The sequence below is a fragment of the Suricata suricatta genome, chromosome 10 (genome assembly GCF_006229205.1).
Source record: "Suricata suricatta isolate VVHF042 chromosome 10, meerkat_22Aug2017_6uvM2_HiC, whole genome shotgun sequence".
NCBI lineage: Eukaryota > Metazoa > Chordata > Mammalia > Carnivora > Herpestidae > Suricata > Suricata suricatta.
In genome coordinates, this window is record NC_043709.1 from 1,604,798 (window position 1) to 1,619,518 (window position 14,721).

General features: G+C 65.7%; 1 protein-coding gene across 1 annotated transcript in view; it reads right to left on the minus strand.

Moving 5' to 3' along the window:
* The window catches only part of TAFA5 (TAFA chemokine like family member 5), a 47,586-nt gene extending 37,439 nt beyond the window's left edge, over positions 1–10,147 (minus strand). Inside the window, exons 1-2 of the mRNA XM_029954035.1 lie at positions 10,129–10,147; positions 9,387–9,536 (exon numbers count right to left, since the gene is read on the minus strand). Coding sequence (XP_029809895.1) covers positions 9,387–9,536; positions 10,129–10,147 — 169 coding nt within the window. The remainder of the gene's footprint in view (positions 1–9,386; positions 9,537–10,128) is intronic.
* Positions 10,148–14,721: the final 4,574 nt, after the last annotated feature.

Below are 14,721 nucleotides of genomic sequence, written 5' to 3' on the forward strand. Positions count from 1 at the left end.
GGACCCGCTTCCGTCGGCCTGGGTGGACCCAGGTGAGACGGGGAGTGTGTGCAATGTGGCTGAGCTGAGAAAGCAGAACCGGTGCGGCCCCCTGCGTCGTCCCCCAGTTCATGTCACCAGCATCCCTGAAAATGGTCCCCGTCAGAGCAAGTAGGGTCCCGCCACACGCTGGGCCCATCAGCTCCCAGCCTCCTGGAGAGCGTTTCCTCAAAGACGGTGCAAAGCCGCCAGTTCTCACACATGCTGATTATCCTCAGACGCTGATTAAAATGTGTAAGACGAGGGAAGAGACATTGTTAGCACAGCTCTGGTTTATGGCTTTCGGTGCAGGAGTCGGGCACTTGTTACGTCTGTTTTTTGAGTATTTGGTTTTTTTTTTTAAGTTATTGTAAATGGAATTGTTTTCTTAAGATCATTTCTAGGTCGTTGACCACCACCCCAGAGAAATTGGATTTTTGTATCCTGATCTTATATCCTGCAACCCTGCTAAAACCTTTATTAGTTCTAAGCGTGCTCGTAGGTTCCTGAAGATTCTACTGACAGAAGATCACATCACCTGTGAATCCATGGCTTTACCTCCTCCTTTCCAACCAGGACGCCTTTTACTTATTGTTCTCGCCTCCCTCCCCGGGGACAGCCTGCAGCCCAGGGCTGGAGGGAAGGGGTGAGGGCGAGGAGGCGCCCCGGGCTTGTTCTCGAAGTCGGGGCGAAGGGCCCGTTCCCCACCGAGGACGCTGCCACTCTTCCGTGTTTCCTAGCTGGTCTTCGTCGTGTTGAAGACCCGCCTTCCGCCCCAGCTTGCTGAGTGTTGTTACCAGGATATGGCATCAGATCACGATAATGTGGACAATCCGTGATCTTTGTTCTCGATTCGGTTCCCACGGCGCCCCACACTGACGGGCTCCCGGGACCAAGCGCACACGCTGGACACAAGTCCCGGCTGGTCACAGCGTGTGGCCCTCTCCGCGTGCCCCCGGGGCCGCCGGCTGCTCCTGTGCTGGGGATTTCACAGCTAGACTCAGAACGTCTGTGCGTCTTTGCCCGATGCTTCCGTGTGAGGGTCCCGCTGCCTCTCAGAGCGAGTTCAAGGCTCTCTTCTCTAACAGTTATATTTTATGTTTGATTATTCATTTTGAAAGAAAGGTCTCCTCTCTAATAGCTCTTGTTTTATGTCTGACTATTTATTTAATATTTATTTTTGAAACAGAGAGAGACAGTCCATGAGCGGGGGAGGGGCAGAGAGAGGGGGAGACCCAGGATCTGAAGCAGCTTCCGGCTCTGAGCTGCCAGCACAGAGCCCGACGCGGGGCTCGAACTCATGACCTGAGGAGCTACGGCCTCTGACTCTTGGTCAAAGATCATGACCTGAGCCGGAGTTGGACACTGAAGCGACTGAGTCACCCCGGCGCCCCTGAGAGTGAGAGAGAAAGGTCTCCTCTCCAATAATTATTTAATGTTTGAGTATTTTGAAAAAGAGGAAGAGAGCATGAATGGAAGAGGAGCAGAGAGAGAGGGAGAACGAGAGAGAGAATCCCACTCGGGGACTGAACACATGAACTGTGAGGTCGTGACCCGAGCTGAAATCAAGAGTCGGACGCTCCACCGACTGAGCCGCGCAGGCGCCCTGTTCTCCCGGTTTTCTCTAGCCCTTTCCGTTTCTCTCTCTCCCATCTCCGATCTCTCCCTTCTACTTGCTTTGAGTTTCGCTTGCTCTTCTTTTTCTTCTGTCTCAAAACCGGGATCTTTATTTTTAGCATCATTTCCTCACAGATACACTCACAGGCCTTAATTTTTAATCTCGGCACATGGTAACACTCACTCACGGACCCCCTGGACAAGGGACGCACGGCTCTCCCAAGCGGCCCTGAGCGTCCCCGCGGGCAGTGCCACCAAGGAGGGAGGACGTCACCGCGGGAAGCGGGGCCGGGCTGCGCCTCCGCCCACAGCTCGCAGACTCTTGGGCCGGATGTGGACGCGGACACCGGGGGGCCTCGCTCTCACTCGCACCCGCCGCTAGAGGCCCCCCAGGAACCTCGGGCACCACGGGGCCCACAGAGCAGCAGCAGGTGGTGTGGCCACCTCCTGGGACACCGTGCTCCGCTCCTCCAGGAAGCCTTCCGGAACTTTCACTGCTGCGTCTGCCCTGCTCAGCCCGGCGCCTGTGGCCCCACGGGGTCTGTGCTGCTCGGTGTGGCCCCACCCCCCATGTCATGTTGTGTCTCTGCCCCCTCCCCCAGCGCTCCCTCCGCCCCTGAGGCTGCACAGCGGGGGGCCAGGGCCTCTGAAGGCTCCGCTCCCCGCGGCCCTGCACCAGGCTGTGAGAGGTGTTCACCTGGAGCCCATCCTGCTCAGAAACTGCAGGCTTCTAGAAAAACACGGAACCTGCTGGGAGGCACAGGATGGGAGAGCAGCCCTGGGAGGCCTGCTCAGCAGGAGGGGGTGCCGACGCTGGCCCTCTGGGCACTCACAGCGGGGCCACAGCGGGGTCACAGCGGGGTCACACAGGTCACAGCAGGGTCACAGCAGGATCACAGCAGAGTCACAGCAGGGTCACAATGGGGTCACACAGGTCACAGCGGGGACACAGCATGGTCACAGTAGGGTCACAGCGGGGTCACAGCAGGGCCACAGTGAGGTCCCAGCAGGGTCACACAGGTCACAGCAGGGTCACAGCAGGGCCACAACAGGGCCACAGAGGGGTCACAGCAAGACCACAGCAGGGTCAGAGCGGGGCCATAGTGGGGTCACACAGGGTCACAGCGGGGCCACAGTGAGGTCACACAAGGTCACAGCGAGGCCACAGCAGGGTCACAGTGGGGCCACACAGGGTCACAGTGGGGTCACACCAGGTCCACAGTGGGGTCACACAGGTCACAGCGGGGCCACAGCAGGGTCACACCAGGGCCACAGCGGGGTCACACAGGTCACAGTGGGGCCACAGTGGGGTCACACAGGGTCACAGCGGGACCATAACGGGGTCACACAGGTCACACAGGGTCACAGCAGGGCCACAGCTGGCTGGATGTGTTCACATCACTTTGCCCACAAGCTCCTCCCCTCCCCGCAGGGGCTGGAAAAGCCCGGATCTCCCCCCAGCAGGCTGCCACCTGGGGACACACAGCCCCTGCTCTGAAGTCCTGCCTCCCCCTCCCCCAGACCCGTGTGCTCCTGGGGGGACCCAGGGGTGTCTGTGCTGAGACAGGAGCACCCGGCAGCCGCAGGCGGGCCCTCCTATCTCGTCTTGTAAACGTGCCACGGCCACACGCCGGCCACTCCGCGGTCTCCACAACTAAAGGCAGTAAGTTCTGGAAACAAGGGACGAGGTGCCAGAGAGTGAATGTTCTCTCGTGGACAACGGGCCGGCCACGAGGCGAGTACAGCCCGTGGGTGCAGCCGGCCGGGCCCGGGGCCCGAGCCCCTTCCCGACCCGGGGTCCCTCCAGAGCTCCCCGCCGGCCCAGGCCTGCAGCGGCCACACCACCCCCGTCGGCAGGGCTGCTGGCCGCACAGACCCAGGCCCAGTGCGGCCCCTGCACCCTCCTCCCTAGAGAAATCGCGGCCCGAGGGGGCGGCCCACACTCGCCCTGGTCCCGCGGAGCAGCTGGAATGAGGGGGCCTCAGGAGGGTGGGGGGTGGCATCTGGCAAGTTTCCAGGACCTTGTGATGCACCGACCTCCCCCCAGAGCTCATCCGGGGCAAGAAGGCTGCACTTCGGCGACAGCAGAAGCCTCCAGAAAGCAGGAATTCCTGAGTTCGAGCAGACACGAGGCTCATGTCCACAGAGAGGCCGCACGCCCGGCAGGTCTGGGGAGCACACGCAAGGTGCCCCACCCCCGCGCCCCCCCCTGCAGGTCAGACTTCCACAGATAGGACCCTCGGACAGTCCCCACCCCACACAGGACAGAAGAGGGGGGCATAAGCGCCCACCTGTCTGCTTCCTGCTCCTCTCCCAGCTCAGACCCCTGTAGGCCCCAAGCCGCCTGCCTGAAGGTCGGAGGAGGCAGCAGCCCGACCTCCCAGGTCAGGCCTCCGGGCCCCCCTCCCCGCTCTGTGCCCCCTCGGGCCCCACCCCCACCCCGAGAACTGCCAGCCAGTGCAGCCCCCTCTCTGAGCCACCCGCCCTCCACCAGCATCCAAATGGCCTCAGGGTGTTTCCCCTTTGCTTTTGCTTCTGAGCTCGGGCCTCCCCTTCCTACCCCGGCCGAGGGCCCCTGGAGTGCAGGCACGTGCTCACCGGGCTGTGACCTTGGGCTTGACACTGTCTGTCCTCCCCGCGTGAGGCCGGCGCTGAACGGAGCGGGACCCACTACTGGAGTACAAACAGACTCCCCGGGTGCTCCCCGAGGCGCGTTTCTCCAGTTACGAGTCTTCGCTGGTCTGACATCCGAACACCAGCCCTGCTCCACCAAGAGTCTGAGACACTGGTCTGCACGAGCCTCCCCTGGCCGGCCGTCGCAGGGCGGGACCCCCACCCAGCGGGGCCGCAGGGCAGCCCACGCCCCACTCCTGGGCCTCGCCACGGAGGCGGGCTGGCCGGCCCTTCCAGCAACTTCCTCCTCCATCCCGTGTTGCTAGGAGCTTGGCTGCCCGTGATTCACCCACGGGAAGCGCACCATCCAACGGTTTTCAGGGTATTTACAGAGCTGCGCCCCCACCCAGTCTGTTGTAGAACATTTTCGTCGCCGGAAAGAACCCTGAACTCCTACTGACCACGCCCCTCCCTCTGCTCGCTCCCCCCTCCCCCAGCCATTCATCTGCCTTCTCGCTCCAGAGACGTGCCTTCTGGACCCTCGTGGAAACGGACCCCCACAGCGTTTGTCCGTTCACGTCCCGCACCCCGAGGGCGCGGTTCACGCCTGCTGGAGCCTGTCACTCCTTTCCACGGCTCAGGAATGTTCCGTTGTGTGGACATTAATGTCCCCTTACGCGGACGTGCCTCGTCATTCATGCATGGACAGATACGTGGATTGTTTCCACTGTGTCCGCTGTTGTGCACACGCGTGTGCGTGTCTGTGTGTTCCCACTTCCCTTCGGCGCACACCCAGCACTCCGCTAGGGACGGAGCTCCGGCTCCTCAGACAGGGCTCCGCTGAGCCAGGCCAGCGCCCAAGGCAGCCGCGCCTGCATGCCGGAGGCGTGGGGGGCTGACCGTCCACTTCCTCGCCCACACGCGGGACAGTCTGACGCTCCGGCGTCCCCACGCGGCGGGCGGGCCCCGTCTGCCTCGTCCCGGTGACCAAACACCGAGCACCTCTCCACGTGTTCACTAGCTGTGTGCACAAACACCTTCTTTGAAAACACACCTGTTCACACTCCTCGCCACTTTCTCAACTGGGCTGTTTGCCTTTCATGACCCGGTGGTGGCAGGTCCTGCGTGTTCCACAGACAAGTCCCTTACTATTTGCAAATACTTTCTCCCATTTCGTGAGTTATCTTTTCACTTCCCCGACCGCGTCCCCGGAGAAGCACTGAAGTCCTTAGTTTCGGTCAAGTCACGTTTATCTTTTCTCTTGTTTTGCTCCTGCCTTTGGGGCCGGATCTAGACTCCTCTGCCAAATCCAGATCGTGAAGGCTCACCCCCGTTTTCTCCTAAGCCGTCTACAGGTTTAGCCTCTGAGCCGCATCACATTAGCTTTGAACATGGTGGGCCCGCTCCGCCGCTTCCAGGGGTCACGGGGCCCCGGGTTGAGAAGGCCATGCTTTCCCCACGGAAGGGTCTGGACATCCTGACACAATACGGAGGCTCCCAGCCCCTCGCCTCCTCCCTGACGGAGGACCCCGTCCGCATGCAGACCCTCAGCGGCCGTCCGCAAGCCACCCACCCGACGCTGTCCCTGCTCTGTGCCTCCCGGCCTCTGTGCCTCAGAGGCCCTCAAGGTCACGTCCGGGACACATGTGAGTGTCAGTGTGTTGGGGGGGCACCTACTGCCGGACAGGACGAAAAAGGGGAGGAGCAGTGGTTCCTAAGCTGGGTGAAGAAGGAGCAGCTTAGCACAGGCGTGTGCACGCCGTATGTCCGTGCAGAGCCTGACGATGTCCAGGGTGTGGAGGAAGGGGGGGCCCAGGGCTGCAGAGAGGACCGTCCACTCCGTGCCTGGGGCTTCCTGCTTCCCAGGCTCCCAAGGAAAGGACAGCATGTTACAAGTTCTGAAGGTCATGTGCAGGCGCGGGATGGGGGACAGGTGGCGACTCCCTGCTCAGGAACGAAGGGCCGGGTCACCTAGAAGGCAGGGGGGCTCCCAGCAGGTGCCGCGGGTGACCTGTGTCCGCCAGGGATCCCGGCAGGGCCCTGGGAGAGCCTGGCCGACCCTGCACGGAAGGGAGCTGGGACTTCCGGAAGCCTCTCCAGACATTGTGACAGCCCAGGTCGCCCTCCTCTTCCGCCTCCTCGGGCCTCACCACAGTTCTGCCACCCCAGACGCCCAGGGGCCCCTCTCCCTTTGTGCCCAGGGCTGTGGGTGGGGCTGCTTCAGAAACAGCCCTCTCTGCTCCCGACGGCCTGCGTCCGGCCCTGGCATCACCTGCTTTCTTTACTTTGACTCCTTTCCAGAGAGTTCCTGGAGAAGTCAGCTGATGGGAGGAAGGACCTCCCTGACAAAGGGAGACCCTGACTCAGCGAGGACAGCGGGCGTCGGCGGGCGGGGCCACGCTCCCCACCGCAGCCCCGCGGAGGCACCCGGCCTGCACGTGTCCACTCAGGACACGGCGTCCGTGACCGGGGCGGCCCGAGGTGAGCTGTGTCTCCCGCAGGTGTGTGAGGACGGGCACCTTGCAGAGGTGAGCGGCGGCTGCTTCAGACTCATTTCCTGACATTCTCGAAGTCGGAACGACCCCATGCAAGCGCAGTGGGCCACGGCGCTGCCAACGCAGGCTGCGGAGCTGCCCACCTGCAGGCGCGGCGGGAGGGGCCCTCCTGGCGCAAGCGCCCTCCTTTCAGGAAGGGAGCTTCCCAGGGGAGCCCCTCCTCAGCCTTCCACACCCTGCTCAAGTGCCCCCTTGTGCACAGAGGCGCTTTGCCCTGGACAGGAGGGGACGGCCGTGCTCTGAGGTCCCACAGTCCCTGCCCCGCGGTCTGGACCCCAGCCCCCAGCTCTGTACGTTCAAGCGTTAGGTATTTTAAGAGTCAGTCAGTCAGGAGCACACCCCATATCTGACTATACGAATGAGTCCGTGAATGAATGAATCAACGCTGAGTCGACTGATGAGTGGACAAGCCGGCGGACGCACGTGAGGCTCCGGTACTCCGGGCTCCCTGCTGACCGACCGGCCGGGTCGGCCTGGACCGTCCAGCACCCTGCTCACACCGAATCCCCCCCAGCCCGGTGAGGCTCCGGGTTTCCCGTCAGCAGCTGCAACGCACACGTGAGGAAACACAATGCACACGGAGCAGGAAAACAGAAAAGCAAAGATTAAATTAGCCGCCGCAGCGGGGGGTGGGGTGGGGAAGGCCCCCTGTGCAGAAGGAGACGCCAGTGAATCTGCCCGTCCTCCCGTGGAGGCAGCCGGGTGCTAACTCAGGACTCGGACCCGCACCGCAGGGGGCGGGAGGGCGGGCGGGAGAGGGGGGAGAACGCGGTTTCAGATGCGCGGACCCGGATCCAATTAGGAATCAGCTCTGACCCCAGCTCTCCGTGCAGGCTCCCGGGGCTGGTGAGGAGGGGCCCCCGCAGGGAGCATGCCACGCGCCACGCGCCCCTCGCCCGGCCCTGGGAAGGGTCGACCAGCTCTGCAGGAAGGCGTGCATCCCTGACAGCCTGCTCCGGTTTTGGAGCCGGCTGCGGTGGACGCGAGGGGAGGGACGCGGCTCCCTGGGACTCACGGAGGCCGGGCCCGGCTCGAATTCCCAAGCCCCCCGGCTGAGCAGCACCGAGTTCCGGAATCGACAGTGCCGGCCCGGGGGGGCAGGTCCACCCCTGCTCGCTCAGTCACTGAGGGACGTTTCTCACGAGGGCAGACAATGGTTCTTAACAATGAACCCGGCTCTGGGGTGAGCCCCCCGAGCACCACGGCCTCGAGGTGCCCCCACCTGCCTCCAGCCCCCGACGGTCAGGGTCAGCCCCTCTGCCATGTGCCCCCGCGTTCCCAAGGAGCCCCTCAGGGCTGGCGGGACGTGGCCGAGGGGGCCAGAGGCAGGCCAGCGGGGCTGGGGTGGGGTCAGCCGGGGGCTCATGCCACAGACCCCCCCCTCGGCCAGACCGGAGCAGCCGGCTCAGCCCCAAAGGTGCGCAGCAGGCGTGGACTGGCATGGCCAGTCCAGGCCTACAGCTCCGGAGCCCACTCACTGCCCCACCACGTCCCCACCACGTCCCCAGACAGGTCTGGGACAGGCTCACCGGTGACACTGGGGCTGGGGCCCCACCCAGTCAGCCACCATCCCCCAACGTGGCCTCAGGGCTCTGCTGACCCCTTCCCTGGGCCTTTGTGGCTTTGGGGGAACCCCTGTTAGGAAGCCCACCCCTGGGGATGTTTTTACTCCTGAGTGCCCCCCCGCCCCGCCAGTGAATTTCTGGGCTTGGGTGCTCCAAGCGCTCCAGGTGTCCCGGCCCCGAGCCCCGCACGGCCGTCCTTCCTCCGGTGACCGTCCCGAGGGCTACGGGCAGCAGCTCATTACCCCAGTGTCCTGGGCCGGCGGGAGGCGGGCTCCAGCACAGAGGCAGCTGGTCCCGGCTGGGAGGAGGTGCCCAGAGCCCCCGGCAGAGGCTGTCGGGAAGGAAGGCAGAGCTGAGCCCCGGGACCCCCCACCGTGTCAGGCTGCGCCCACACCCCTGCAGCGCCCCCAGCACACCCTGCGCAGCTCCGACGCGCACGGCGGCTGTCGGCCTGGCCACAGAGCCCCCAGTGCCGCCCCCTCGATCTCGGGGCACCAGGTGTCCCCCGGGGCCCATCTACCAGGACGACGGCCACTGCAAGGCTCCCCGCTGCTTTTAAGAGTATTTGCGATTCGGTTTCAAAGACCATCCCCTTAGGCACTGCCTCAGGGGAGCCGCCTGGGGGCTGGTCCCACGAGCATGTTAACGGGGCACCTCTCGGGGCCCAGCAGCTGGACAGCCGTGGGAGGCCTCACCACCTCCCCATTCCCGGAGCCCGAGGGGGCGGGGGCCCGGATGCGGGTCACCGAGCTGGGGGCCCGCCGCGGATGGAGCAGGAAGAGCCCACGCTCCTGCTGGCGGCCTCGGCCTGGAACCACGTGTGAGGGAGGTGACGGCCTCCGGGGCCACCGGCCTCTGCTCCCCCTGTCCACGACACCGAGGGGCCACAGCCACCGCCCGGGCCGTGGCTCCTGCCTGAGGCGGACCCAGCCAGCAGGGGCCTCCACGGGTGTCCCGGGTCAGCTATGGGGGCAGGGCTGTGTCGGCCTTCGAGGGGGTCGCGTCCGCGGGCCCTTACCGTCCACGCAGGCGGGCCGGGCTCTCGTGGTGCCCGCGATCTGCCCCTTCCTGCAGGCACAGCGCGCCGTCTGGCGGGCGATGGTCCTCCTGGGCTGGCTGCTGTCGCGGTCCAGGGTCACAATCTCACAGGTGCCGGCGGCCAGCTGACCTGCAGGGGAGGCACAGACGTGGGCTGAGTGGCGGAGGCCGGGGGCCGAGCGTCCCAGCCCCCTCGCCCGCGCAGGGCCCCAGGTCCGCCCAGCACCTCCCCCTGCACGTGGACGCTCGCGGGCCTGCCGGGCAGACAGGAAATTAAATGTGGCCCCGCCTGCCACGCCCGGAAATGAAAGGGCCAAGCCTGCCGTCAGGCACCGATGGCAGCAGCCGGACCGCCCAGAGCACAGCGACCGGACCCCGTGCCGGGCCCGGGGTCTCTGACGGCGGGCAGGCGGTGAAGACACTCTCCCGGCCGTGGGAAGGCTGTGCGCCACCACGTGCTGGGGGAGCCGTGCCCCCACAGGCCCCCCTGCAGCAGACACACCGCACGCCACACTGAGATGCATGCACGGACACAGATGGGCACGCCTGCACGTGCCCGCACACGCCTGGGAGTGGGCACGGAGTACACACGCACGGATCACGCAAGCGGGACTCAGGTGTGAGCACGCCAAGGCCAAGAGGCACATGGACTCACGAGCCACATGGGTGTGCACAGGGAGACGCCCACAGAGAGCTCGCGGGACCCGTCGACACCCACTCACGTACACAGATGGCGCTCATGCGGTGCGCGTGTCCCGTGCAGATGCGCCCACACAGGGACACGCGGGAGCCAGGACGTGCCCCTCGCTCCCACTCCCCTGCGCAGACACCGCCCGGGGCACAGGCCTGGCCTTGTCCACCTCCGGGCCAGCGCAGAGTACAGAGTACACGTTACCGTCGAAGGTGACAAGCTTGGGGGCTTCCTCCTCCCCTGTGGTCCCGAGTCACAGGGAGGGCGCCTGTGCTGCCACCATCCCTGCAGGGGGGGTCCTGCCTTCTGCAAGGCGTCACCCTCCTGTGAAACCCGGCACAGCCCGCCGCCCAACAGCGTTCGCTGTGACGGTGCCGCCTCTGCTCGGAGGGCCGTCCAGATGGAGACCGGCCACTGGACCCTTGCGGACTGGACACCGGCCCCAGCTCGGCCGGTGCGGCCCCAGCGATGTCCACTCTGGAGAGCCCGGGGCCCCATGTACTCACAGCCTCACTCTCCCATTCCCTCAGCAAATAGTAAGCACCGACTGCATACTGTCGGAGATGCTGGGCCCTGGGACCATGCTGTGTGCTCAGCAGCACGGTGCCCTGGGGGGCTGGGAGGACCATCTCCTACAGACGCCTGTCCCACAGGGCCCGGCAGGAGACAGGACAGTGCAGGGACAGGCTGCATACTGGACCACAGGATAAGGCCGTGAGGCAGTGACACCCAGGAGACCGGGGGGCGGGGCGGAGGAAAGGGGGCGCAGCTCCCACCCTGCAGGGGAAAGCAGGGGGCTCCCAGGGGCTCCGGGCGGCACTTCTCAGCCCTGATGTCCTTCACTGTTCACACGACTGCTGTCACCTTGGGCCTCTCCTCCAGGCAGACCCCCAGGGCCTCCAGGCAGCTCACTGCACAACACTGCTCCTGCCTCTGGTCACCTGCAGGTCCCCAGCCCAGCCTGGAGCCCCGGGCCGAGCAGGAGGCGCACCCTCGCGCCCTGGGGTGCCGTGTTGGTGCGAGAGCCGGGGGCATCAGACATGCCAGCTGCACCCAGAGGGCTGTGCGCCGTGACCCCAGCCCCGCCGCCCAGAGCCTATCGACGGCCCATGGGGGGAAGGACTGGGCAGGGGGGCACCCTGCACCTCCTCCCCGGCCGCTGGGACCCTCCCCACGAGGAGCGAAGCCCACGTCCCTGGAAGGCTTTGGCCACACGCTGTGGCTTCCATTAGCCAATTACACAGACATTCCAAAGGTGCAGAGCACGAGGCAAACGTGGGAACGAGGAAGTAGGTAAACAATTGCGTTAGAGGGAAGACCGTCTGGATCAAGGTAATGCTCCGCCGGTGACGGGAACGGCTAACGCCTCGAAGACGTGCCCCCACGGGGCGCTGCGGCGTGCAGCCCGTTGGACCATGGTGCTGACGGGCAGCTGGGAGGCCTCTGCCCCCGCCATGTGAGCTCCGCAGACCGACAAGGGGCTGCTCCTCCCCGCCGCCCTCCCCACCGCTGCCCTGCCCGACTCCAGACACGTCTGGCTACGTCAGTCTCCTGGGGACTGTGACCCTGGTTGCTAAGTAAGCCGCCCGCCAGCCACGTGACCCCTCACCCGAGGCATTAGCTGGCCCGCGGCTCAGCACTGCCCCGGGGCCATGAGAGACGCCTGCCGGCACATCAGGCCTCAGACAGAGACCCAGCGAGGGGGCTGACGGGGTCTCTACGTCCCAAAGCGTCCGTCACCCACCAGCCTGGCACTCAGCACCCCCAGGTGCCACAGCTGTGGCCCACGCCCTGCGCGCTGGGGGTGCTGGGGGATGACAAGACTGCCAAGACCCCCCAGGTGGCCCTGGGTGTGTGTCCACACAGACATGCGGCCCAGAGCAGGTGCCTCGATGGTCAGGCAGCATTCAAGGCTGCCCGGGGAAGGAACCAGAGATGGGAGGGAGGCCCAGAGCCCAGCCCGCCCTCGCCCCTGCATGCAGGCTGCACGTCTGACATCCAGGTGTGGGCAGGGCACCCTGAGGGCCGCCGGGGACAGTCCTGCCTGCCGCTCCTGGCTTCCGGGGACGGTGGGTCCCGGCTGCGGCTCCATCAGGCCGGCCTCCGCCTCCTTCCTCACGAGGCAGTGCTCGGTGCCTCTGCTCTTCTGAGTCACTGGTCACCTGGATGGCAGCCCACCTGGATGACCTCATGGTAACGTGGGCACAGCTGCCCAGACCCTACTGCCAATGAAGCCACACTCACAAGTGGGGGTTAGGACCTTAGCGTGGCTCTTGGGACCCCATTCGACCAAAGGTCTCTCTGAGAACCCAGAAATGCGCGCTTGTCACGACCTGTGGGGTGCACGCCCAGCACGCTGGCTATGGTCCGGAGAGGGGTGCCCCCGCTCGTTAGCTTCCCGCCAGCTGGCCAGACCCGGGATTCCCTGCAGCGCCCGGACCAGCCCCTCTCTGTCCGGCCACCCCTCCCGCCACTGTCCTGGCCGCTCCTTTTCTAGGCCCCCCCCTTACTTTCCACCCCCACCCCGATTCCTAGTTTGGGACGGTTTTCTGCCGACTCTGAGCCCCCGTGCCTTTGCCTTCACGGTCCCCTCAGCCCGCCCGGTGACTGTCTTCCTGGGCTGGGCCTCGGGTGCCGTCCCTGATTCGGAGGGGCCAGCCTCCGTCCCCCGCGGCCCTACCTCGCTGTACCTGGATCCGGACCCAGGCCCCAGCCCCCTGTGTGGACAGCAGGTGTCCTTAGAGGCCCGAGGGGCAGGCCCAGGACTGCTGAACACAAATGGCCGAGGCGAACAGCACGGGCACGGGTCCCAGGGCGTCGGCAGACGGGCCCGGAGTAGAGGTGCATCGGGACTCAGAAGGGGCGCTGTCCTGACTGCGCCCTCACCCCCCACCCCCGCATGCTGGATGTTGCCGGCAGGTCACGCGGCTGAGTTCAGGGATCAGGTGTCAAAGGAGCAGCCGCTGCACACCGTGGACGTTCAGCATCACGGAGAGAATCAGCCGGCCTGGGAGGCATCTGGCCCTCCGCTCGGCCCTGCCTGTGCTGTCGATTCTGTTTTGGGGAGGCAGCGCTGAATTGAGGCTGCGACCCGAACACGTGGGGCCCGGCCCCGCGCCAGCCAGGGCTCAGGCGCGGCCCCTGCTGCTGAGCCCCGGGACTGGCCGAGGACGCGCCAAGGCCCACCCAGCTTGGCAGGAACCCGTGGCCTCTCTCTGGCCTGTGCCCACACTCGGGGCAGGGGTTAGAGAGCAGGCAGCAGGCTGGCCCCACCCACAGTGGGCCACCCTGGCCACGTGGGACTCAGACAGCGACCGTGACACGGCCAGGTCCCCAGGCAGGCACACCCGGTGCCCGGGCCTGGCACGCCTACCCCCTCCCAGGCCCTGCCCGCCCCTCGCCTGCCCGACAGGGCCATGCTTCCTGCCCAGGGCACGTGGACGCACATGGACTGAAGTGGAAGGGAGCCTTACCCCCGCCTGTGGGTTCAGACAGCCTGTGACGTGCAGGGCAAGGGTGGAGGAGAAGGGGGGAGCCATCCTGCCCGGCCTGTCCTGGCTGGTGTCTCTGAGCCCCGGGAAAGGGAGCCTTGGGACCATGCCAGGCATGCAGGGGTGTGGGGCCCCGCGGGGCTGGGCTGGGGGCCCATCCACGATCCCCTGGCAAGCAGGTGGTGAGGCCATCAGGCCCACCACTCAGGCGGGCTCTGACCTCCGTGCACGGTGGCGCAGCTCTGGATAAACACCTGCTAGTGGCTGAGCCAGGCCCGACTGTCCCCGGCTAGGGACCGACGTGCAGGGTCTGGACGCCCAGGAGCCCGGGATGGCAGAAGTCGGGGAGGAATCAACAAGAGGCCGGGGTGGGTTTCCTCTTGCCACCGAAGCTCTCTCGTGTCCAGAGCCCCAGGAGCCCCGCGGGTCCTACAGAGCGGGGCGCCGGAGGGCGTGCAGCACCGAGGGGGCCAGGACGGCGGCCGCGCCTGACTCTGGGCCTCTTGCTGCACCGGCCGGAGCCCAGCCGGGCAGCCGCACGTGGCCCCCGGGGCAGGGGCTGGGGACGCCCCGAGGACCCCACAGGCTAGGGGCCCGGCGTGCGTCCCCCTCACTGCCGTGGTCACCTGAGGTGCCAGCCCGGGGCTGGCCTGGACTTCAGCCACCCCCCACAGGCGCACTCTGTCCGGATTTTGCAGAAACAGCCTACGGAGATTTGTCACACGCGGCGAGCCGTGACCTGGGGTACTGGCACTCAGAGCAGGGACACAGCAGTGAGTGCCTGTGGGACACGTCTCCCGGGTGTGCGCTTGGCCCCTGGGGGCCTCCTGGGTGTCTGGGACCGTGGCCGGTGTGGGCAGAGGCCCGAGCCACAGCCCGTGTCCCCAGCTCTCAAGTCTCACGTGCTCCCCGAGTCAGACCAAGCTGGACATAGCCCCTCAAGTTCCCAGCATGGTCCCAGGTGAGGGCTGCCGCCACCCAGGCCCTGAGCCCGGTCCCTGCAGGACGGCGAGAGCATCCTGAAGACCAGCAGTGCCACATGCTAGGTGAGGGTGACTGCACCACTACACGCACATCTCTTCCATTGAGATTTACGTCAGAGACCTTGTGACTCACTGGCCTGAGGACACTTG